General features: G+C 44.3%; 1 protein-coding gene across 6 annotated transcripts in view; it reads left to right on the top strand.

The window, feature by feature from the left end:
- Positions 1 to 4,220: 4,220 nt before the first annotated feature.
- The window catches only part of IGF2BP3 (insulin like growth factor 2 mRNA binding protein 3), a 151,797-nt gene continuing 133,107 nt past the window's right edge, over positions 4,221 to 22,910 (top strand). For 2 of the 6 annotated variants that reach the window (XM_019825602.3, XM_003982846.5), the window contains exons 1-2: positions 4,224 to 4,786; positions 6,148 to 6,208. In XM_019825602.3, coding sequence (XP_019681161.1) covers positions 4,612 to 4,786; positions 6,148 to 6,208 — 236 coding nt within the window. In that variant the 5' untranslated portion in view covers positions 4,224 to 4,611. Of the gene's footprint in view, positions 4,787 to 4,873; positions 5,463 to 5,805; positions 5,825 to 6,147; positions 6,209 to 22,910 lie in introns of those variants that run through there. The other 4 variants (XM_045052498.1, XM_045052496.1, XM_019825601.3 and 1 more) reach the window with 3 other exon arrangements.

The raw sequence follows: 22,910 nt of genomic DNA, 5'->3' as shown, positions 1-22,910 counted from the left end.
CCCTTTTTCCTCCTTGGGGTTGGGGTTGGGGGCTCGAAGTTAAAGGGCAGGAAAAATGAGAACACGAAGAGAACTCAATCCCACCCCTCAACAACAAAACCAATGAGAGGGAGCAAAGAGTTATTTTCGCGCCACAAAAGATGGAAATCCAAGGGAGGCTCGGGGTCCAATGAATGGAAACCAGCAAACAGCTCCGGCGGAGGCAGCCGACGGTGATAGGCTCCCTCCGTCCACCAATCGGGTGAGCGAAGAAGGCCCCCCCCGCCCCCTCCCCAGCCAGGGGCGGTGTCTCTCTCCACGCCGGTTGCTCAACTTGGTCTCGGCGAGTCGGCCCCGCGGAGCGCGAAACTCCGCCCCGGGGCCGCGTTTGCGCGCCGCGTGCCCCCGTCTCGCTGCCCCGCCCCGCCCCGGACCGAGGCTCAGGGCTGAACCAGGGCTACTTGCAGTCTCTCTCCGTGGGTACCAAACCTCCCCCAGCGCCAGGCAGCCTCTCGTACACCCGAAATAGGCCTGAACACACGCTGCCTGGTCGGTTGCCGCGGCCCGCGGGCGGGCGGGCGCACGCTGGAGGAGGAGGACCTCAGGTGATGTGTGGCGAGGGGAACTGTAGAGGTTCCCCTGACCCCTACGTCCAACTCGTCCATAGCTCGGCGCGGAGGAACAGACCCCGAGGCGGAGCCAGGAAGTGCCTGTCCCGCCACAGGGCCAGTGATCGAGGCCCTCCGAGGCGAACAGGCGATCGACGAAGGATCTTCACAGTGGGAGCTGCAAGAATCCCGCCCTCTTTTTCCGGGCAGAGCCAGGGGCAAAAGGAAACAGCCCCATCTTCTCATCTCCTGGGGCACTATTTCTGATTTTAAACAAAAATTACTGAAGGCAGATTCTGGAGAGCAGAGTTAGGTTACCACTTATCATGCATCTGGTTTAAACACATAAGTCCAGGAGAGCTGTTTGAAGGAGCAAGAGTATGTTAAAAAACACCTATGGGGCCCCGGCGAGGACGCGGCGGGCATTGCGTGCCCACCCCGCGGTAAGGACTTCGGCTCTCCGGTGGTCCCAGAAGCGGCCGGGTGTTAGGAGGGGTAGCATTAAGAATGCCCTTTGTTTCGCCTCTACCTGCTCAGCCTTCGCTCATAACCTGTGGATACAGCAACGGTAACCGACCTTCTAAACAGTTTTTCTCCTTTAATAGTACACTGATCCATAAACATTTTTATTGCCTTCAGGAGATAAGGAGTAGGTGCAGCTGTCCAAAGAGTAAACAGGCTGCAGTTGGTGACACTCAGCCGCATCAGAGCACACACAATAGGTGGGATTCTCTCGAGGGGTTAAAATTAGGAGCTGCAACTGCTTCGGCAAGAACTCGAGTAGCCCATATGCAGTGTTAATTTCCTGTGTGAGACTCCTTGGAAGACTGGAAGTTAGACTAACCTTACATTCATTTTTGAAAATCCACTAAAGATACTTTTGCACTTGAAATGCCAGTGAAAAGACAGTTACCCATGTTCTTTTTACTCAGCCAGTGAATACATAGTTACCCCTTAAATGGTTGGAAGACTGGAAGTGGAGTGCACTGTATTCACCACCCTTTGATGTCTGAGCTTATAGAACTCCTGTATGTTTCTAAGGTCCAAGACGGAGTATCCAGTTTGTTAAAATAATACACAGATTAAGTTCACGAGTTCCAGGAACATATTTCATCAAAACAGCACACAGTTGTCTTAAATTCCAGCTGTTAGATGTGTTTGATAGTGACCGACAGCACGGGCTAGTATTTATGGAAAATAAACAATTTATCCCATGCTTTAGAAGTAGATACTTCCTTAGGTCGCAGTTTTAGTAAGAGCAAATACAGTGACCAATCCAGAAGGCACCATTCAAATGACTTTGGAAGCAAGCTGAATATAGAAGATTTGTTCTTAATGAAAAATTACTAAAAGCTAAATGATCAAAAGACTGGTTTGCAATATATAAAGAGATACTTAGAAAAGCAAATATTACTAAGTGAGTGAAAACACATTTCTCCAAATAGCTTTTGATCACATGCGACAGGTACATGAAAAAAAATTAATCATTTTTGATATTTACATTTTGAGTACTATGTAAGTTAAAGGAAGAATACATATTTTTTCTTTTTTAGAACAAAGGGCTTTTTAAACACATGAAAAGGAAAATTAAGCTCTTTTTAAAAGTTAAACCTAACCATAAATTTAAAATCTCACCATCCAAATGTTCTTTATAGAACTCATAATATAGTTCTAAGTATTATTACACAATAGCACATCGATCTCATAAAGTAAAAACATTTCACTAAATTAAATGTCAATGAAAATACTGTGAAAGTGAGTTTATATTTTTTATATTTAAAAAGTTGGATTTGCTTGGCAGAAAAAAACCTGTTAGAACAGTTGCATTTAAAATGGATGATCTGACACCTTCCGGTTCCTTAACACAAAATTATAAGTTCCTTTTAAAAGAAAAGATGTAAATGCTTCATGCAATAATTCCCACATGTTGAAAAAATTATGTCATTCATCTTTTAATTGGAAAACATACACTTTTAAATGCTATACACAGATTTGACAGAGAAACGAACTCATCAATTTTAAATACTGAAATGTTTCCACTTAAGTCATATTTTCTCTATCACACAATATATTTTCTACTAAGAGTACCAGGTCATTAAAGATTCCTGTTTATATTTCCCTGCTACATAGAATTTCATTCGCTTTTTAAAACTCATCATTTTTCGTCTTTTCCATGGAATACCTGTGAAAAATATACCACAAGTAACTGGTGGAAATGAAGCTTTTGAGTAGAGTGCACAATCATTAAACGGCACTTGCAGATTTCCACAAGAACCCGAGCACTGTGTTCATTTCCGTATTCCTCTTCTCCAGTCTACATTTTGTTGGCCCAGTAAAGGCTTCACCGGGCCCAGACCCTCCCCCACACACCCACCATTGTACTCGTTACATCCAGGGGAAATTATGAATGGCTCTCATGGCCAAATGCCGGCAAAAACGAGGCAGAAAAAGACTTCAACAATTTTTCAAGTGCGAATATCACCTAGGGGTAACGCAGAGCGGTCTTCCTGTTTTAAGAGTCCCAAGTTCTCCAACTAAAATTCTTTAAATAAAAGTACCAGCCTACCCCACTCCTCCTCCTCCTCTGGAAACTACAGGAAGAAATGGTTTCCGTTTAGATACCGACTTGTCCCACTATGACTTCTCTCCTCCGGCCTCCGAGGCTCGGGGACCCCCCCCCACATCCCCACGCCAAATACCTCCGCCCCTCCGCTCCCCTCCCCCACTGGTGGCCAAGCCCGCCCCCGGCCTCATTTATCTCTGAGCCTTTTCTGAATCGCGCAACCAATCGCAAACGCGAAGCCGAGAGCCAACGCGAGCGCAGGCGGAGGAGGTGTCGCCCAGACACCCGCCCAGGACGCCGCGGGCTCCCATCCCCCACCGCCCTGGCTCGGGGCCGCCCCTCTTCCCCCGTGCCCGGGCCCTTGAAGGGTGCATAAGGTGGGGCGCGTCTGCCCGCTTCTCTCGCCCCCTCCCATCCCACCCCCTTGCTGCGTTTCCGCCCTTGCCAGCTCTGGAAACGTGCTTGCGGCTTTGCAGAGGTTATACTTCAAATGTCATCAAAGCCACAAGGCGAGTTCGAAATTGCGACTCTTTGGGTTTGTTAATTACCTATTTAAAACAATCGAATATTTAAAACTCTGGTAACTAGAGCTGAGAAATTGCCTAATTAGCACCTCCACCCGAATCTCATTAAAAAAAAAAAAAAAATCTTCCCTTCCTCCCCTCCCCCTCAGGATCCGCCCCGACCAGATAACCCTTTCTAAACTCTGTTGTGACAATCAGCGCCGCCAGCCGCGCTCCCCTCCGCGCCCCGGCTGAGGCTCCTTTAGCATTTTTTTTCCCTCTTCCTCCTCCCTTCTCAGGGTCTCTCGCTCAAGCTCGTTTCCCCTCCCCCTCTCTTCCTCCTTTTTCCCCCGAAACCCACTCTAATTCAGGCGCTGGGATTCCTCACGTGAGACGTTGATTTGTAGTTTGAACACGTGGCTCATTCAAAAAGCCGGACACTCGGAGCGGATTTTTTCCGCCTCCTGCGCCTTCCTCCCCCCCCCTTCCCCCTCCCTCCTGCCAGTCACCCTTCTGGGTTTTTTTTTTTTTTTTTTTTTTTTTTAAGGGGAGGCGGCGCTTGCCCTCACGTAGTGTGATATTTTCACAGTCCGCTGGCCGATGCCAAAGGGGTTGGGGAGGAAGAGACAAAAAGTAGTTCTTCTCCCCTCCTCCTCCTCTCCTTTTTTCGCTAATCCCGCCTCCTCCTCAGAGTTAGGAAGACTCGTTGATGCGTTTGGGTTGTAGCAAGGCTTTTTCTTTTCTTTTTTTTTTTTTAATATTCAGAAAAGGAAAAACAAGAACCTTCGGATTTGATTTTTCGCTCGTCGTTCTTGTTCTTGGTTGTAACTGTGTTGGTGTGTTTTAACGGCGAGAAAACGAAGAGAACAAAACCCGCCGGAGCCCTCCATCACTGTGGGTGGTTTTAATTTTTCGTTTTCCTGTGAAATTTTTTTTTAAATAACAACCACTCTTCACAATGAACAAACTGTATATCGGAAACCTCAGCGAGAATGCGGTCCCTTCGGACCTGGAAAGTATCTTCAAGGACGCCAAGATCCCGGTGTCGGGACCCTTCCTGGTGAAGACTGGTTACGCGTTCGTGGACTGTCCGGACGAGAGCTGGGCCCTTAAGGCCATCGAGGCGCTTTCAGGTGGGCCCGCCCCAGGCGCGCCCGCTCCAGCCCCGCGCAGCCCGCCCGGGCCTGCCAGGGTCGCGCACCCGGAGCTAGGCCCGCGGCTGCCACCGGGACGTCCACACAGGGCCCCAGGCCCAGGCGAGAGCGGGCGGGGAGGTGGGGCGAGGCCCGGGCGCCCACGCGCGCGAGGTCCAGGGTGCTTTCTTCAGCTTGGGCTCCAACCCGGCTCCCCTCCTCCCGGGGCGTTGCGGGCAGACGGCGGACGCGCTGTCCAGAAAGCCCCGGTGCGGGCTCGGACGGGAGCTGGGCTGGGGGAGGCGCGACCGCGAGCGCCGGACTCTCAGCGCTTGCCCCGCCCGGGCCCAGGCGCGGGCTCCAGTCTCCGGCACGCCGGGCCTTGGGGGCCGAGCGCGGACGCCCGTTTCTTCCTCGCTCCCTCCCTTCCTCCTTCCTTCCTTCCTTTCTCTCTTTGCACGTTATTTACGGTGTTGGTTTCGCAGTTCCCCCGTCTCCCCCCAGACCCCAGGCACGGGAGAACACAAAGTGGCCTCGACCCTGCTGCAGAGTGAGGCCGCGGGCTGGTGCCTAAACACAGGCGGCCCGGCGCTTCCTCTAGATCCTGCGGGACGCAGGCTGGTGCGACCTAGGTTCCATGCTCAACCTCCCCGCGTCCGACGAGCTAGAGGGGCAGGTGGGCGAGGGCGGCGGGTGGTCGCGGGCAAGGGGGCCCCAGCTGCGGCGCCCTGCCTCGGCCTCTCTCTTCGCCCCGGCCTCGGGGGGTGGCGGGGCATGCTCCGCGCGCGCGGGACCTTGCGTGGCGGGGCTGCGCTCAAGTCCCTCCAGGAGCCCGTGTTTTTTTGCGTGGCGGGCGCCGCGCTGTCCTTCGCGCCTTGTTCATTCTGTGCGGAGGTGTATGTCTGGCGGTGCACTCTGCGCCTACCCTGGTTCCTAGAGGGCCTGGGCTTGAAGCCGGAGAAGGGCCCGGCGTCCCTCCCTGAAAAAAGCCAGCGTAGCCGGCTCTTCGGAGTTTGTCTTATGGGAGTGTCCAGGGAGGTGGGTGGAAGGGCCGTCGGTTCTGCGGCTGTCGTGGGGTTGGGTGACCCCCTGAGGTGGGCGGAGGCGGCCTGGGGGTAGAATGTTACCCAGGTGGTGGGCTAGCCAGTCGACCCCCGCCCCCCCAACTGTAAGTTGTACACACAGCCCCGAGGGGTCAGCTTTCCACCCGCGCGGGTCCGGGCTTCCCTTCCGGCCTTGAGACGCATCCGTGCCGTGGGGGTCTCTGGTCACTTGTGTCGCGGCTTAGGCTGGGCGGGTCCTTATTGCGAGAAGAGCGGCTAAACCCGGCCAACTGTCTTCCACTTCTTGTCTGTCCGCAGGTAAAGTGGAACTGCACGGGAAATTCATGGAAGTTGAGCACTCAGTCCCAAAAAGACAAAGGTGAGCTTATTTATCATGTTCTCATTAATTCTTTTCTCACTTTTTTATTGGGAGGAAAGATTCAACACAGCTGAAAACTTCTTTTTCTCCCATGCTTTTTGGATGGCTTTATTTTATTGCTGGATGGCTCGGCGTTTCTTATTCCTTGCATTTAAGTTTATGGCAGGTGTGTGCGTGCGCGCTGCTAAGGAATAAAGGTCTTGTGTGTGGTTCTTGCCACTGGATTATTACTGGTGAAGAAGTCTCTCAAGCCCTCACCGCTGTATGTTCTTCTAAGGTGCTGCAATAGGAAATCAAAGTCTTGAAGGGTGATTTGGGGACTCTGTAGGAATTAGGAAGTAGTGGGTGACCCTCTTCCATCCCCACTACCCACCTACAAGTACGGGATAGGGGAAAGCCGCTGCAGACACGCGTGGGTGTGGAGTGCCTTTTCTTCTCTGCCCCCAGTTGGTGGCGAGGAGTCAGAGAGGCCTCGGAGGCGGTCTGTGTATCTGAGAAGAGTGAAATTTGCTGATTGGAACACGTGAGTGAATGCCTGGGCTTCTCCTGCCCAGAAGCGCCTTTTCAGTCATTCTAGAGTTACACAGGTTGCTGCATACCAGCCTTTTGTTTCCCGCCCCTTCCCCCCCCCCCCCCCCCCCCCCACAATATTTTTGCTTAGAAATAACCACCAAGAGAGCGAAGACTAAAGATCTGTACTACTTACGTACTGGGATTGCACTTTTTGGAGAGCATGTGTAGTGTGTCACTTTACAAAACGTTTGGAGACTGTTTTAACCTCTGGAGTATTTTGAAGAAATGGCTCCTTTCTCAAGAGCAGGCCAGATTCTCGCTCTGTCGCTAACTGGAAAGGCGCTGCTCCCTAACTGGTGCTGGGTTTAGCTTGTGCTTTTCTGGGTTTTACAAGGTGAGGTTAGAGTTTCTGCTTTTCTCCTGCCATTCTCCCCGCTTCTAAACCTGGGCTAAGCAATAAGCTGAAAGTTAATCTAAATAAACTAGGACTGCATGTGTCTGGTTGGATATAGGAGAGTGTGTGTGCTGGAGGGCAGGAGAGGTTTGCTGTGCATTTCTCTGGTGCTCTGCCGAGAGAGATGGCTGTATAAAATATCATCATCTGCTTATTTCTATATTGAGCTCTCTTTCAGGTAAAGCATTTTTACAAACCTTGTTTTTTGTTAGCTGGAATTTTGTGGATTTCTCTTGTTCATGTACTTAATTTTCATTAGGACAGTTGAAAAGACATTTGTTGGATGAGATAGGTTTAGTTCCAGTTGGGAGTTTTGGTGGGGTCAAGTTATTTCACATATAGAGGGGTATTCTTTGTTAAAAGTTTCTAAAACAATAGAAAGGTACTGAAAAGTATCTAAATTGATTTCTCTTTAATAGGAATTAGAAAATTGAGGGTAAAGTCCTATCTCCTTAAAAAATTTAAAGACATAGTCTAAATTGTATACCTAAGGGAAAAAAATGTAAGTACATTCTGCAAATTCTAATTGGTTTCATGTTTAGCCTGCGTGTCCTAATTTTCTTCAAATGTTGAATAAAAAAGAGGCAAATGGTTGTGTCGGACTGGCATTTGAGCATTTGAGAGTTTCTAAATTTAAACGTTAAATGTCTGGCATTTTTCAGATACAGTTTATGGACCTGCATGTAAATGCAGATTACTTAGCTTTGCTCTCCTGATTTTCTTTCTAGCCTGGTGTGAATTTCTCCCCATGTGTAGTGAATTAAATTAAAAACATCTGGTAACAGCCTGTTTTATTCTTAAAGACTTTTGCCCAACCTAAAAAACGTACTTGTTACTTTATAACGAACAGGGGTTCCTCTTAGGAAAGCATATAAGGTAAAATGCCACCAGTGGCAGCAAGTATTTATATCAGTGGATGCTTTTTCCTTTCATTAACAACGTAGATTAAAATTTCAGGCTTTATTTTGGCTTACCTTAAAATGCTCAGTATTTTTTTAAAAATGTTTTAACATTTGTGAGAGAGGCAGAGGCAGAGAATCCTTAGTAGGCTCCACACTGACAGCAGAGAGCCAGATGCAGGGCTCCAACTCAGGAACTGTGAGACCATGACCTGAGCCAAAGTTGGACGCTTAACTGACTGAGCCACCCAGGCACCCCTAAAATGCTCAGGATTTTAAATAACTATGTTAGTAGCAAGTAGGGATGAGTACATTGGAGACAACTATTTATAGATAGGGGGAACAATCAAGTAAGTCCTTTTCTAGTGTTGAGATGGTGAAAAACAAAAGTAGAGGTTTCTTTTTCTGAGGGAAATTTGCTGGAAATCTGTATTACAGTCTTGTAACTGAACCTTGGAACTGTGATACAGTTTGCCTTATCTGGACTGTTCCCCTGTCTGAATAGGCTTTGGGAGAGGGCTGAGAAGACACCCTGGTGAGTCATGCTTAGCCCCTATAAGGGTCATGCAGTTGTACTGGTGACCGTGCGTTGAATGCTGCAGACCAGTCCTTGCCAAGTGAGCCTGCTGGACTTCTGGGTGGAGTTCTTTGTGCTGAGCAGCCCTTGCATTCCATCCCATCACCATGTGGGCATCTGAGGCAGGCACACCCACATGTGCAGTAGTGACCTTTATACCTGCTGTGCAAGGCATGTTGGGAGCCTGGTGCTGAAGAATGCTTATGGCAGCACTCTGAGATGGATGAATGGGCTTGCAGCAACTAAACAAGGCCCAGGAGGCAATTTGAAGCTTTGACGTGCTGGCCCAACTCTGACTGGGAGCTGAGCTGGGTAAGGAACCTTTCAGGAAGGGGCACTGTTGAGTTTGGTTCTGACCAAGCTTAGCTCCTGATTTACTGAAGTCTCCAGGGAATGTGGAAGGAATGTTGCTTTGCTGCATTCAGATATCCCTCAGTTGTGGAGGATTATAGCACTATTTCACAGAGTTTGAGAGCCCCGTGTCCAGAATGAAGAGAAAATTGCACTGAGTATCTGTGATAGTGTTGCGCTTTCGATTTCTAAAATAAAAGCTCTAGCACATGAATACTTGGCTTCCCTCTGAGGTATAATCCTAAACACTCCCTCCTCCCCGCTCTGCCTTGTTGGATAAGGGTGGGTGTAAAAATTGTGTGGCTTTGAAGACTGTAGCTCTCTTGGATTGGAAGAACCACTGGTATCTTGTGGGACCTCATAGGTGCCCATCTGTGATGTAAATCGAACCGATTTCCTTTTTTATATTGTGGGCTGTTGGGCCTGGGAGAGGGAATAGGAAAGTTTCTGACACTCTTGGAACAGAGAGGATGGTAGTTTTAGTTGGTTTGTGATGACTTTTTTAAGTTATGAAAATTTTTCACATTTTTGGTTTTTTATAGCTTAAACTTATGATTTAGCTCAGTATTAAGATTATGTGAAGGCAAAATATATGTGAATAAAGGATAAAAAAATAGTAGGATGTTATAGTTAATATTTTTTTCCAGGAAGGATCCATTAAACCAGACTGGTGTCTCAGCTCACATGTCGGTGTTTTTTTGTTTCCTTAAAAAATGAAAATGAAGTGAACAACTTATTTCCATATTACAATCTTGAGGTTAACATGTAAATTAGATAGACATAGTATAAACTTTTTTTAATGATTTATTTATTTATTTTTTGGAGACAATACGAGTAGGGGAGGGGAAGAGAGAGAGGGAGACCCAGACTCCAAAGCAGGCTCCAGGCTCTGAGCTGTCAGTACAGAGCCTGATGCGGGGGCTCGAACTCCTGAATCATGAGATCATGACCTGAGCCAAAATCAGACGCTTAACCGACTGTTGAGCCACCCAGGCTCCCCAAAGAGACATAGTAAAAAAAAGTTACTGGAGTTTTAAATGTATCTTACTTTGAATGGCTATTTAAAAGCTAGTGCTGCATTTTAACCACTGTTCGGTATAGACTGGGATGGTGTGCATGTGTACATTAGCTAGGGCATATGATCCTGTTGTCTTGGGCCAAGAAAAGTTGCTTTCTAATTTAATTCTTTAAAAGTTTTTATTTATTTTATTTTGAGAGACAGAGCACAAGCAGGGGAAAGGCAGAGAGAGAGAGAGAGAGAGAGAGAGAGGGAGACAGAATCCCAAGCAGTATCTGCACCATCAGCACAGAGCCCAGTGTGGGGCTCGAACTCATAAACTGTGAGATCATGACCCCAGCCAAAATCAGAGTGCCCCAAAAGCTTGTTCTTTAATGCTGAACATTTGAACGTAGGCATGAACAGTTGTGTTGGTCCTTGCTTATTAGTTTCATACAGGTGAATATTGTGAGTTAGATTTCTCTTACAGAGATGTGGGGTTCTGAATGTTAGGAAACTCTTCCTTGCTGGTAAAGAATCATAAGCAGTGTCTTTGGAGTGCTCAGTTTAAGGTCAGTAGTGCATGACTGCTTAAGTGATAGTAGCCAACAAGATTTTTCTTGATTTCATGTTGTTTCCTCAGTACAGCTTGAGGGAGAGTAAAAGATTTCTTACTTTGGCATTATTAGAATTAAAACATATAAGTGAATGTTGATAAGTAGCTTCTGTGTGGCTGTCCACAGTAACAAGGAAGACATTATGGAAACATGACATGTGCCTGGAGCCAGTGGGAATTGAGAATCTTGGCTTCTGTTTCTGGCTTTCCTTTTGATTTATTTGTGTGATCACTTACATTCTCTGTCCATGCCAAATGCCACTATAATAAACTAACGGGGCATAGTTCTGAGGTTTGCTGTTCTGCTTGAAATGAGTTACCAGCTAAGGCTTAAAAATACCTTTTGGAACTAGATATGAGGTTTTCCCTATAAGGAGCTTGTATTTGCTGTTGTTTGGTAGCTCAGTCACTTTTGCGTGTGTACCCCTTTAGGGCAGTCAGCAAGAGGGAAATGATCTTTGTCATATTTTGAAATCCTTTTGTGAGCCATACCACTGCAGTTAATGTGTTGTTATAGGTCTTGGATTTTGTATTAAAGTGAAGCTGTTGAACCACCTGGATATACATTTGAAGCAACTCTTTGTAATTGTCTTTAACAGTGTTGAGATATAAACTTTCCTAGCGGTGACTAATTTTTGAATTGTAGGATCTATCTATTTTTTATTATATGATTTATGTATCCACCAACTTTGGCAGTTGGTTTAGTCTGGGAGGATGGAGAAAGGCTGTGCTATTCTTAGCCAAGTTTCCTTTATTAACTGTTGCCTCTGATTCAAGCTTCTAGAGTCACAAGACAGGAGGTGGCAGTGTGGTAGCAGTGACCAAGGGATAGGATTGGCGTTTTAGTTAGAACTCTGCCCCATAAATCTGATGTTTAAAAAATTGGCGTGAATCGCCAGGGTTTTGCTTGAAAGCTGGTGGCAAATACTTTTCAGTGCTCTATTAAAACTGAGGGTGTAATTTATCGCGGTCTGAAACTGCTGTTGGGCAAGTATTGGTAAATAAACACAGTTGTAAACATTAATATAGTATGTGGATTTTCTTGCCCTGAAGGGGAATACATAGTACATAAGTTATGCATTGTAGAGAGGTATCTTGAAACCATTTAATTTGATTAGGAGGTAGTTTGAAGTTATTATACATGGATTCTTTGAGAAATCTAATCGAACTAGAAATTTCTTGTAAAGATTTTATTTTATACCCAATGTGGGGCTCCAACTCAAAATCCTGAGATCAAGAGTCACACATTCCACCAACTGAGCCAGTCAGCCCCCCCCCCAAGTGGATCTCTCTAAGTTAAGAGAGGCTTAAGTCCTTAGGATAGCTGGCATTATCACTTAGTTGTTTAGAAGTTGATTCCACTGCTATCTTGGTGTTTCCAGTTATCTCTTGCTGCATAACAAACTACCCCAAAACTTAGTGACTCAAAACGACTTATTTTTCCTCATGATTCTCTGGGTCTGCTTGGCGATAGTTTCTGTTCCATGTGGTGTCATTTTGGGTCATTTACTGAGCTGGTCTAAAATGTCTAAGGAGGCTTCATAAACATGGCTGGTCTTTTCGTGCTGGTCTACGTGACTTTTCTCCACAAGATACCTGAACGCTTGGTAGTAGCCCTTGGCTGCCAAGTGAGAGTAAAAACTTCTAGGCCTCCTAAAGGCTAGGCCCAGAATTGGCACATTATTCTATCCCATTCTGTCGACCAAAGCAAGTCACAAGGCCAGCACAGATTCAAGGGGGATATGGAAGTAGTCTCCATCTCTTGATGGTAGAGTGATATGAATGTACAGGGGGAAGGAATTGATAGTGTGACTGTCTTTGTAGATTGTTTTCCATACATGAGAGGCGGGGAGGAGTAGTGGCTTCAAAGTGATGGGAACCTAAAATATCTGAAAATTGCATTTAGCACTAGAAATGGGGAACCAGTTTCCATTGTAATATTTTGGCAAGAGATGATGATATTAGCTTTGGAGGTAATGAATAGTGGTCAGTGTGTATTTTGAAAGAAACAGTTATGAGGATTTGCTGATAGATTAGATGAAAGCTTTGAGAAAAGTAAAGCATGATAAGATTTTTTGGTCAGGGTGCCTGGGTGGCTCAGTTGATTAAGCATCCAACTCTTGGTTTTGGCTCAGGTTGTGATCTCACTATTGATTAGTGAGTTTGAGTCCTGCGTCAAGCTATTTGCTGTCAGTGCAGAGCCTGCTTGGGATTCTTTTTCTCTGACTCTCTGCCTCTCCCAGCTTGTGCTCTCTCTCTCTCTCTCAAAATAAATAAACTTAAAAAATCTCTCAATAAAAACCTTTTTTTTTTTTTGGCGGGGGTGGGGAGGTCAGAAAAGCTAGATGGAGAGTGGTGTCATTTACCACAATGGAGAGTATTGGGGAAGGAGCAAATTCTTGGGTAGAAATCAAGAGCTTCATTTTTGGCATATTATGTCTCTAATGCTGGTTAGAAATTTAAGTGAAGAAGTCAAGTAGGTAGTTGAATATATCAATCGAGTGTAGGAATTGGAGGTGAAAATTAGAGGTGTTATTACCTTGTGATATTTAATATCCTAGAATTGGACAAGATTACTAAGGGATTGAGTATGGGGCTTTAGGAGGGAGGAGAGACCAGCAAAGGAGAATGAGGGAGGCCAGTAAGGTAGAGGAAAGCAAGCAGAGTGAACTGCTTTTGGGAGGGAGATTCATGGAGAAAGCCTGTGGATAGGAAGGTGTAATCAACACTGTGGAATATCAGTGAGAGTTTGTGATTTGGATGGATGAATGTGAATGGGATTGGTATTAAGTCTCCGTCTTCTTGCTGGGCAGTAGGTAGATGGAGAGTGATTTACAAATTTTGGAGCAACCTGGACTGTAGCCTTTCTTTCAGAGGTCATTATCTTAATTTTTTAACTTTCCAGAAACGACTCTGATCATGTTATATTTATAACTTGCTAAAGATGGAAGAGTCCTAAGTTTAGTAGATCCTCTTGCCTGTGGACAGGACTTGTTTGTTTGAGTTGACCTACTCTCTGGCATCTGTTTCAACAGTTGTGGTGACTGAGCTCACTTTCTAGATAATCCATTCTCCTTTTTATTAATATGCATTTGGAAAATTCTGTGAAGCTGGCTTAGGTTCCAAGGCAGCGTAGACCAAGTCCAGTGTTTCTCTGTGGTTTTCTAAAGACTTGATTTGAGGAGGTTAACTAATTGGAATTAAAATAAAAACTTAAAAAACAAAAACAAAAAGACTTGATTTGACAAGCAGGGTTGAAACTATTGGCCAAAACATTTATGGATATCATGGGCTGAGTTTAAAATACTTGAATCATTTTGTTATTTTAGGATGCTGAATAAGTAAAGCATTCCTTCCATTTTATTCATACAAGTTTAGCTATAAGAAATACAAGAAACCTTTTGTATAAAGTACCCTAAATTGCCTCATTTTCGCTTATTTAAAAACCCGGTCCTTAGTAAAGCAGCTTTCTCCTCAAATTGTGAATCCTGGTTTTGGCCACAGAAGTCACCAAAACCAGGTGATGTGTTAGATCAGTTGATTGGAGACAGATGACTTGATCTGATTAACTTTTTAAAATGTGTATTTATTTTTGAGAGAGGGAGGGGTGGGAGGGGCAGAGAGAGAGGGAGACAGAATCCCAACCTGGTTCTGCACTGTCAGTGCAGAGCCTGATACAGGGCTTGAATCCATGAACCGTGAGATTATGGTCTGAGCCGAACAAAATAAAGAGTCGGACTCTCAACTGACTGAGCCACCCAGGCACCCCTGATTAATGCTTTTTAAGACTTGGTTTATGCAAGTCGTTTGATCAGTAAAGTACTACTTTCAGAATGTGTCCAATACCTTCTATTTTAAGAAAGGAAAACGAATGAAAATGAGATAGCACAATAGATTTTTTAGTGGTATTAGTTATTCTACCAAAGGATTCTCCATAAAGATTTGAGAGAAGTGACTTGCCCAGGGCACTGCAGGTAATTAGCGGAACCCATTTTCCACATCCTTTGACTCTGCCCTGCCTTCATTCCTCTCATTTTAAGTTGTCAAATCCTCAAAGTGGCTTACACAGCAACTTGCTCATGTTTGCAGTGGCATGTTGGAGCAGAGATGTCCTGTTTTCTTACTTTCTCTGAAGAAAAAAGAAATCTTGTTTGGCTTCTTTGAAGGGTTGATTTATTGTCTTCCTGTAGGAAAAAGACAAGTATAGGTATTCTGGAATCTGGGGCTTACTATAGAGTAAAAACATCTGGGTGTCCTGTTTCAAGATGGAAAGAGGAACTGCTTCTTCCTTGAAGGTATTTTTTTTTTTTAATTTTTTTTAGCAGCTTCATTTTGATATAAATGAACTGCAGAGAAGTTGGAGGAGGGCCCAACGAGGTATGAGAGTAGAACAGAGGGCATGAGGAGGTAGATGCCATGGCTTTGTTGCAGCCATGTGATTGTGACTCCTGGGGTATGTTTTAGATTGCAAAAGAGGTAGACGTGTCCGGAATGGCGTCCATGGTGCCTGGTTGTTCCAGCTCTTCACCAAGTTTAGTAGGATCCTGGCTTGCAGAAGGAAGTTGCTTAAACTTGGGATATTGTTAAGAATTAGGAGACTGGGGGGAGGAATTGTGCTGGAACTTTCTGATTAGGAGCCTTGATGCTTTTACCATGTGCCCTTGGTGAACTGAAGGGCATCGCCAGAAGAATGTGGGACATGAGGTCTAAGATCTGGGTTTGAATCCCAACTCCATGTTCTAAATGCATGATGTTGAGGGGTGCTTGGGTGGCTCAGTTGATTAAACTTCAGCTCGGCCAGCTTCAGCTCAGGTCATGATCTTGCGGTTTGTGGGTTTGAGCCCTGCATTGGGCTCTCTGCTGACAACTCAGAGCCTGGAGCCTGTTTCAGATTCCATGTCTCCCCCTCTCTCTGTCCCTCCCCAGCTCACACTCTTTCTCTCAGAAATAAATAAACGTTAAAAAAAAAAAAAGTTTAAATGCCTGTTGATCATTAAGGACGAGGAAATTGAAGCTTGGGGAGGTTAGAATAATAGTAAAGGATGCCTGATAGGATCTTAGGGACAATGTTTAAAGCATCAATGTACATTATCATTCAGCAGTAACCTCAGTGGTTAATGTTGTATTTTTTCCACTTGAGATTCAAAACGAATGCTGGATGTAGATTACAATTAGTGATAACAGAAATAAAAACTTTTGTTCTGATTTTGAATGTGGATTCATGTAAGTAGAAATCTGTGAGTCGTGTGTTTTTGGGTTTTTTTTTGCAAATGGAGGAGCATTTTATTTTTTTACTACTTAATTTTATTTATTTATTTTTAAGTTTACATCCAAATTAGTTAGCATATAGTGCAACAATGATTTCAGGAGTAGATTCCTTAGTGCCCCTTACCCATTTAGCCCATCCCCCCTCCCACAATCCCTCTAGTAACCCTCAGTTCTCCATATTTATGAGTCTCTTCTGTTTTGTCCCCCTCCCTATTTTTATATTATTTTTGTTTCCCTTCCCTTATGTTCATCTGTTTTGTCTCTTAAAGTCCTCATATGAGTGAAGTCATATGATTATTTGTCTTTCTGACTCATTTCACTTAGCATAATACCCTCCAGTTCCATCCACGTAGTTGCAAATGGCAAGATTTCATTCTTTTTGATTGCCGAGTAATACTTCATTGTGTATATATATACATGTATATATATACACACACACACACACACCACGTCTTTATCCATTCATCCATCGATGGACATTTGGGCTCTTTCCATACTTTGGCTATTGTCGATAGTGCTGCTATAAACATTGGGGTGCATGTGCCCCTTCTAAACAGCATCCCTGTCTCCCTTGGATAAATACCTAGTAGTGCAGTTGCTGGGTCGTAGGGTAGTTCTATTTTTAGTTTTTTGAGGAACCTCCATTCTGTTTTCCAGAGTGGCTGCACCAGCTTGTGTTCCCACCAACAATGCAAAAGATGCTCTTTCTCCACATCCTCGCCAACATCTGTTGTTGCCTGAGCCATTCTGACAGGTGTAGAGTGGTAACTCATTGTGGTTTTGATTTGTATTTCCCTGATGAGGAGTGATGATCGTTTTTTCATGTGTCAGTTGGCCATCTGGATGTCTTTCTTGGAGAAGTGTCTATTCATGTCTTTTGCCCATTTCTTCACTGGATTATTTGTTTTTTGGGTGTTGTGTTTGATAAGTTCTTTATAGATTTTGGATACTAACCCTTTATGTGATATGTCGTTTGCAAATAGCTTCTCCTATTCTGTCGGTTTCCTTTTAGTTTTGCTGATTATTTCCTTCGCTGTGCAGAAGCTTTTATTTTGATGGGGTCCCAGTAGTTCATTTTTGCTTTTGTTTCCCTTACCTCCAGAGACGTGTTGAGTAAGGGGTTGCTGTGGCCAAGATCAAAGAAGTTTTTGCCTGCTTTCTACTCGAGGATTTTGATGGCTTCCTGTCTTACATTTAGGTCTTTCATCCATTTTGAGTTTATTTTTGTGTATGGTGTAAAAAGTGGTCCAGGTTCATTCTTCTGCATGTCGCTGTCCAGTTTTCCCAGTACCGCTTGCTGAAGACTGTCTTTATTCCATTGGATATTCTTTCCTGCTTTGTCGAAGATTAGTTGGCTATATGTTTGTGGGTCCATTTCTGGGTTCTCCATTCTGTTCCATTGATCTGAGTGTCTGTTCTTGTGCCAGTACCATACTGTCTTGAGGATTACAGCTTTGTGGTACAGCTTGAAGCCCGGGATTGTGATGCCTCCTGCTTTGGCTTTTTTCTCACGATTCCTTTGGCTATTCGGGGTCTTTTCTGGTTCCATAAAAATTTTAGGATTATTTGTTCTAGCTCTGTGAAGAATGCTGGTGTTATTTTGACAGGGATTGCATTGAGTATGTAGATTGCCTTGGGTAATACTGACATTTTAACAATATTCTTTGTATCCAGGAGCATGGAATCTTTTTCCATTTTTTTGTATCTTCAGTTCTTTCATAAGTCTTCTATAGTTTTCAGCATATAGATTTTTCACCTCTTTGGTTAGATTTCTTCCTAGATATTTTATGGTTTTTAGTGATGTATGACCTTTTTAAAAAAAAAATCACAGTGTAACCTAGACACAATATTAACAGCTTGAATTTTTAAATGTGTATACATTCAAATTAATTCAGAACACATGAAATAAAATGTGAAAAGACTTGTTTTTCAATCCTCTCCATCTCCATGTATTTCCCAGGTCTTCCAGCTGGCAATTTGGTTTATTATTTTACAGAAATTCTTCTATGTATGTGTTGATAAACATTTTTTAAAATTTATTTATGTATTTGAGTGAGACAGAGAGCAAGTCAGGGAGGGGCAGAGAGAAACTCCCAAGCGAGCTCCGGGTGGCCAGCTAGCACAGAGCCCAATGTTTGTAAAAATTAAGGTAAAAGTTATGAGGATTAAGTTGTGACAGCTTGTAGCTTGAACACCTAGGGTTTATGTTCTCCTAGACTTAGGACCATAGCATTTTGAAGTTTGGGTTTTACCTCAGAGACTAATAATCTGTGAGAACTTGACTAAGACCTATTTTGAGGAAAATTTTGATTAAAAATTAGTTTCCAAAACCAAGTGCTACTCATCTTGCCACACTAGCTGGGCAGATGATGATTGGAGAGCTTGATGAAAAGAACCTATGATGATGGGGCACCTGGGTGGCTCAGTGGGTTAAGTGTCCCACTCTTTTTTTTTTTTTGTCCCATTCAAGTTTTTTTTTTTAAAAATTTTTTTTTTAACGTTTATTTATTTTTGAGACAGAGAGCATGAATGGGGGAGGGGCAGAGAGAGAGGGAGAAGTGTCCCACTCTTGATTTCAGCTCAGGTCTTGATCCCAGGGTCCTGGTATTTAGCCCTGTGTCTGGCTCCACACTGAGTGTGGAGCCTGCTTAAGATTCATATTCCCCCTCCCCCTCTCCCCCTCCCCCTCCCCCCTCCCCCCTCTCCCCTCCCCCTCTCCCCCCTCCCCCCTCTCCCCCTCTCCCCCTCCCCCCTCCCCCCTCCCCCTCTCCCCCCTCCCCCCTCCCTCTCTCCCCCCTCCCCCCTCCCTCTCTCCCCCCTCCCTCCCCCCTCCCCCCTCCCTCTCTCCCCTCTCCCCCCTCCCTCTCTCCCCCTCTCCCCTCCTCTCTTCCCCACCTCTGTCTAAACAAAACAGAAAACAGACCATAAACACCTGTGATGGCTTTCAGCTATGGAATAAGTCATGGGATGAGGATGAAAGGTACAACACAGAGAATGTAGTCCATGGTGCTCTGATAGCCTTGTATGGTGAGCGATGATGGCTGTGTTTGTGAGCAGAGCATAATGTATAGACTAGTTGAATTACTATGTTGTACACCTGAAGCTAATGTAACATTGTGTGTCAAATATAATGAATTAGCAAATAAAGAACCTGTGATGGTAAAGCTGTTCAAGAAAAGATTGTGTTCTCCCCTGTGATTCCCAAATGTCTGTTTTAAAAACAGTCAGGGGCTCCTGGGTGGCTCAGTCGGTTAAGCGTCCGACTTCAGCTCAGGTCATGATCTCACGGTTGGTGGGTTTGAATCCCACATTGGGCTCTGTGCAGACCGCTCAGAGCCTGGGGCCTGCCTCGGATTCTGAATCTCCCTCTCTACCCCTCCCCTGCTTGTGCTCTGTCTCTTTCTCTCTCTCAAAAATAAATAAACATTAGGAAAAAATTAAAAACAGTTGCTTTTGCAAAAATACAGAGGCTCTTGTGTTATTTTTTTTGAGATAAGTGTGGTTTAGAATTTAAATTTTAATGTAATTTTAGTATTTTTGGGTGCTAGAATACCTTTCTTTTATGTTTATTTTGAGAGAGAGTATGCATGAGAGTGTGAGCATGTGAGTGCGGGAAGCGCAGAGGGAGAGGGAGGGAATCCCAAGCAGGATCCCTGCTGTCAATGAGAAGCCCATTGGGGGCTCCATCTCAGGAACTGTGAGATCATGACCTGAGCCAAAGTCAAGATGCTCAACTGACTGAGCCACCCAGGTGCCGCAGCCTCTACAAATTTTTAGTTTAACAAGCATAGATTGAGCACTTGGGCTCGTGGTTAGTGCAGTGCTGGGTTTCAGGGGCTAGAAAGAAGAGCAAGATACTTGTTCTGAAGCAAAACATGGAACATAGTAGCTTTTGCTTTGTTGTTTCAATGCCTGGGTGATATTTTTGTCTTGGACACCAGCAGTGATTCACTATGGCAGAGGGTGGATGAATACCTCTGCAGGTAAAGAGAAGGTGTAAATATGTCACGGGGTATATATGGTATACCCCAGAATTATGGGGGGTATTAGGCTTAGCTGGGTATTGGTACAGCCAGCCAGAGACAGGTTCAGGGAGAGACGTTAAGGTAGACAGAGGCTAACTGTGTCCAGTGGAGATGGAAGAGGCAGGAGGGACAGCAGGAGCCAAGGCATGTAAGTGTGAAATATCTTGGTTTGTGTAGGGGAACTACAAGCTGTTTGGGATTAGAGAGGCTCAAGTGTGAGGCAGCGTAGTGATGGAGACTGAGCCTGCAGGAGTGCTGAGAGCAGTCTGTGTGCTTGAGGAGCGACCATTATTTAATTTTTGATGTGTTTAACTTTAGGGGCTCAGTTGGTTATTTGGGATCATTATGCAAGACTTGATGCCTAGGTTAATGTTAGGTTCTGCTCACCGGAGATCATCTAGAAATGCTTTTACCTCTGAAGTGCTTTGTGAGAACAACTGTGCCCCAGCACATTCCATGGGATTTAGGGCTGTTTTTAGCCTTCTGATGGGATAATTAGGGTAAATCATGATAGGACTAGGAACCCTTAGTAAGGCTGTCTAAGCCAGTGTTGTTGTTGTTACCTTTTTTAGGTTATGTATGACAAGATAGTCCTGAGTAGCGATGATTAAAGCACCTGGTATTTGATTTTTATTAAGGCATCAAATGATGGAATGAACCATTGGAGAAAAATGAGACCTTTCTGTGTGCACATACTGTTAAGCAAAATGAGGGGCCGCAGTAAAGCACAACAGTGGGGAGGGCCAGTGACATCTTGCTTGGAATCACCAAGACCTCAGTTGGAATCCTTGCTCAGCTCTGTGATCCTGGGCAAACTGATTAAACTCTCCGAGCCTCTCAGTTTATCTGTAAATAGGGGCAGTAAAACCTATTGCACAAGGTTGTTGGGAATTAACTGATGTTTGTAAAGGATTCCTTGGAGTATCTGACACGTAAGTGGTATTGTCTCATATTAATAAGCTTGTATGTTTACATATGGCAATTGAAAATAAAAGGTAATTATTCTCACATAATCCCATGAGTAATGTCTCATACGCACATAGAAAGGTTTCACGTTTCTTTGTCGAATGAGTTGTGTGTTGTGAATAAGACTTTGTACTTTATATCTAGATGTATAGGTTTTAGGATCCCTAAAGATCTGTATCTAGTTGTGAACTTGTCTTGAGATACTATTTAAAAACAGAAATAGCTAGGAGATAACGAACTATTTTCAAAGAGGGAGAAAACATAGTACAAAAAATGTATAAAAAATAAAGTACACAAAAGTGGCAGTTCAGAAGGAGATATCTAAAAAGACGCTTAATCTTGGTAATTAATAGGCAGAACTTGCCTATTAAAGTGGTCACTTCCTTGTCAGTTTGGGAAGAAAACAAGGTTGATAATGCCTGGTGTTGGCAAGAGTGTGGAGGAATGCTAGAGAGTAAATTGGCAGAGACTTCTTGGTTTGTTATTTGGCAGTATCTGTTAGTAGAACTTAAAATGGGAATACCTCTCAACCAAATTTCATGGAAAACAACCCAGTTCTTATGGTTTTCTGCAATTTGTAAGCATAGTTTTCAATAATATTGTAAAAGATCTCCAAATCACAGGTCTTGGTGAAAAAATCTCCGGGTAGGAGTCCAGACTACTTGCAGATAAATGTTTTGGTTTTATTATATCACTCATTACATTTTAATAGGTATTATATACAGATAATCTGGATCTTTTAACATTGCCTACTTTTCAAGCAGAGAGGATCTCTAGCCTTAATTTGACTGGGACATTTAACAGTTAACCATTTCTGAGGTTTAGAAGGTAGATTTTTTTGTTAGAGTTTATTTTGAGAGTGCTTGCTTCGGCAGCACATATACTAGAGTTTATTTTGAGAGAGCGAGAAAATGATTGGGAGGAGGGGCAGAGAGAAAGGGGGGGAGGGTGCAGAGGATCCAAAGCCGGGCTCTTTGCTGACAGCAGAGAGACTGATGGGGGGCTTGAACTCAAAAACCTGTGAAATCATGACCTGAGTTGAGATCAATAGTCAGACGCTTAACCAACTGAGCTACCCAGGTGCCCCCTTTTTTTTTTTTTTTTTTTTTTAAGAGCTCTACACCAGACATGGGGCTTGAACTCATGACCCCAAGATCAAGATTGAATGCTCCACTGACTGAGCCAACCAGGCACCCCAGTTTTGCAGTATTTAATGGAAAATCGGAAGTAAATGTCCATCCAAAGACAATGTACTGTTGTCTTTTATTTTTTTAATTAGTTTTTGAGAGAGAGAGCACACACAAGCAGGGGAGGGGCAGAGAGAGAGAGGAGACACAGAATTTGAAGCAGGCTCTAGGCTCTGAGCTGTTAACACAGAGCCTGACATGGGGCTCAAACCCACGAACCGTGAGATCATGACCTGAGCTGAAGTCGGATGCTCAACTGACTGAGCCACCCAGGTGCCCTGAAAATGCACGTATTCTAACAAACTATACTGTGGCTCATGTTGTAGCAGTTACAAAGAATGATAAAGATTTATATGAGATGACTCTGGAAGAAGAAATTGAAAAGTCAGTTATGGGATAACTCGTAAAATACAACTATTTGATGGGACGTCTGGGTGGCTCAGTTGGTTAAACGTCTGACTTCAGTTCGGGTCATAAACTCACCGTTCATGAGTTCGAGCCCCTCATCAGGCTCTGTACTGACAGCTCAGAGCCTGGAGCCTGCTTCAGATTCTGTGTCTCCCTCTCTCTCTGCCCCTGCCCTGCTTATGCTTGCTTGCTCTCTCTCTCTCTCTCTCTCTCTCTCTCTCTCTCTCTCTCTCTCTCTCTCTCTCTGTCTCTCTCTCTCAAAAATAAACATAAAAATTTTTTTTAAAAACAGGTTTTTGGAAACAAACCTTTGATATACACATGGTGTAAAAACATAGAATGAGGTCTGGAAGATTGCCCACCATAAAGAGTGGTTATCTCCTCAAAAGGAAAGTAATCGCTGAGGGGAGAGGCTAATGGTGGACCCTTGGTTTTATACCC

This window comes from Felis catus, chromosome A2 (genome assembly GCF_018350175.1).
Source record: "Felis catus isolate Fca126 chromosome A2, F.catus_Fca126_mat1.0, whole genome shotgun sequence".
NCBI classification, from domain to species: Eukaryota; Metazoa; Chordata; class Mammalia; order Carnivora; family Felidae; genus Felis; species Felis catus.
The sequence above is the reverse complement of the archived record's forward strand: the minus strand, read 5'-3'. Positions and strand labels throughout refer to the sequence as shown.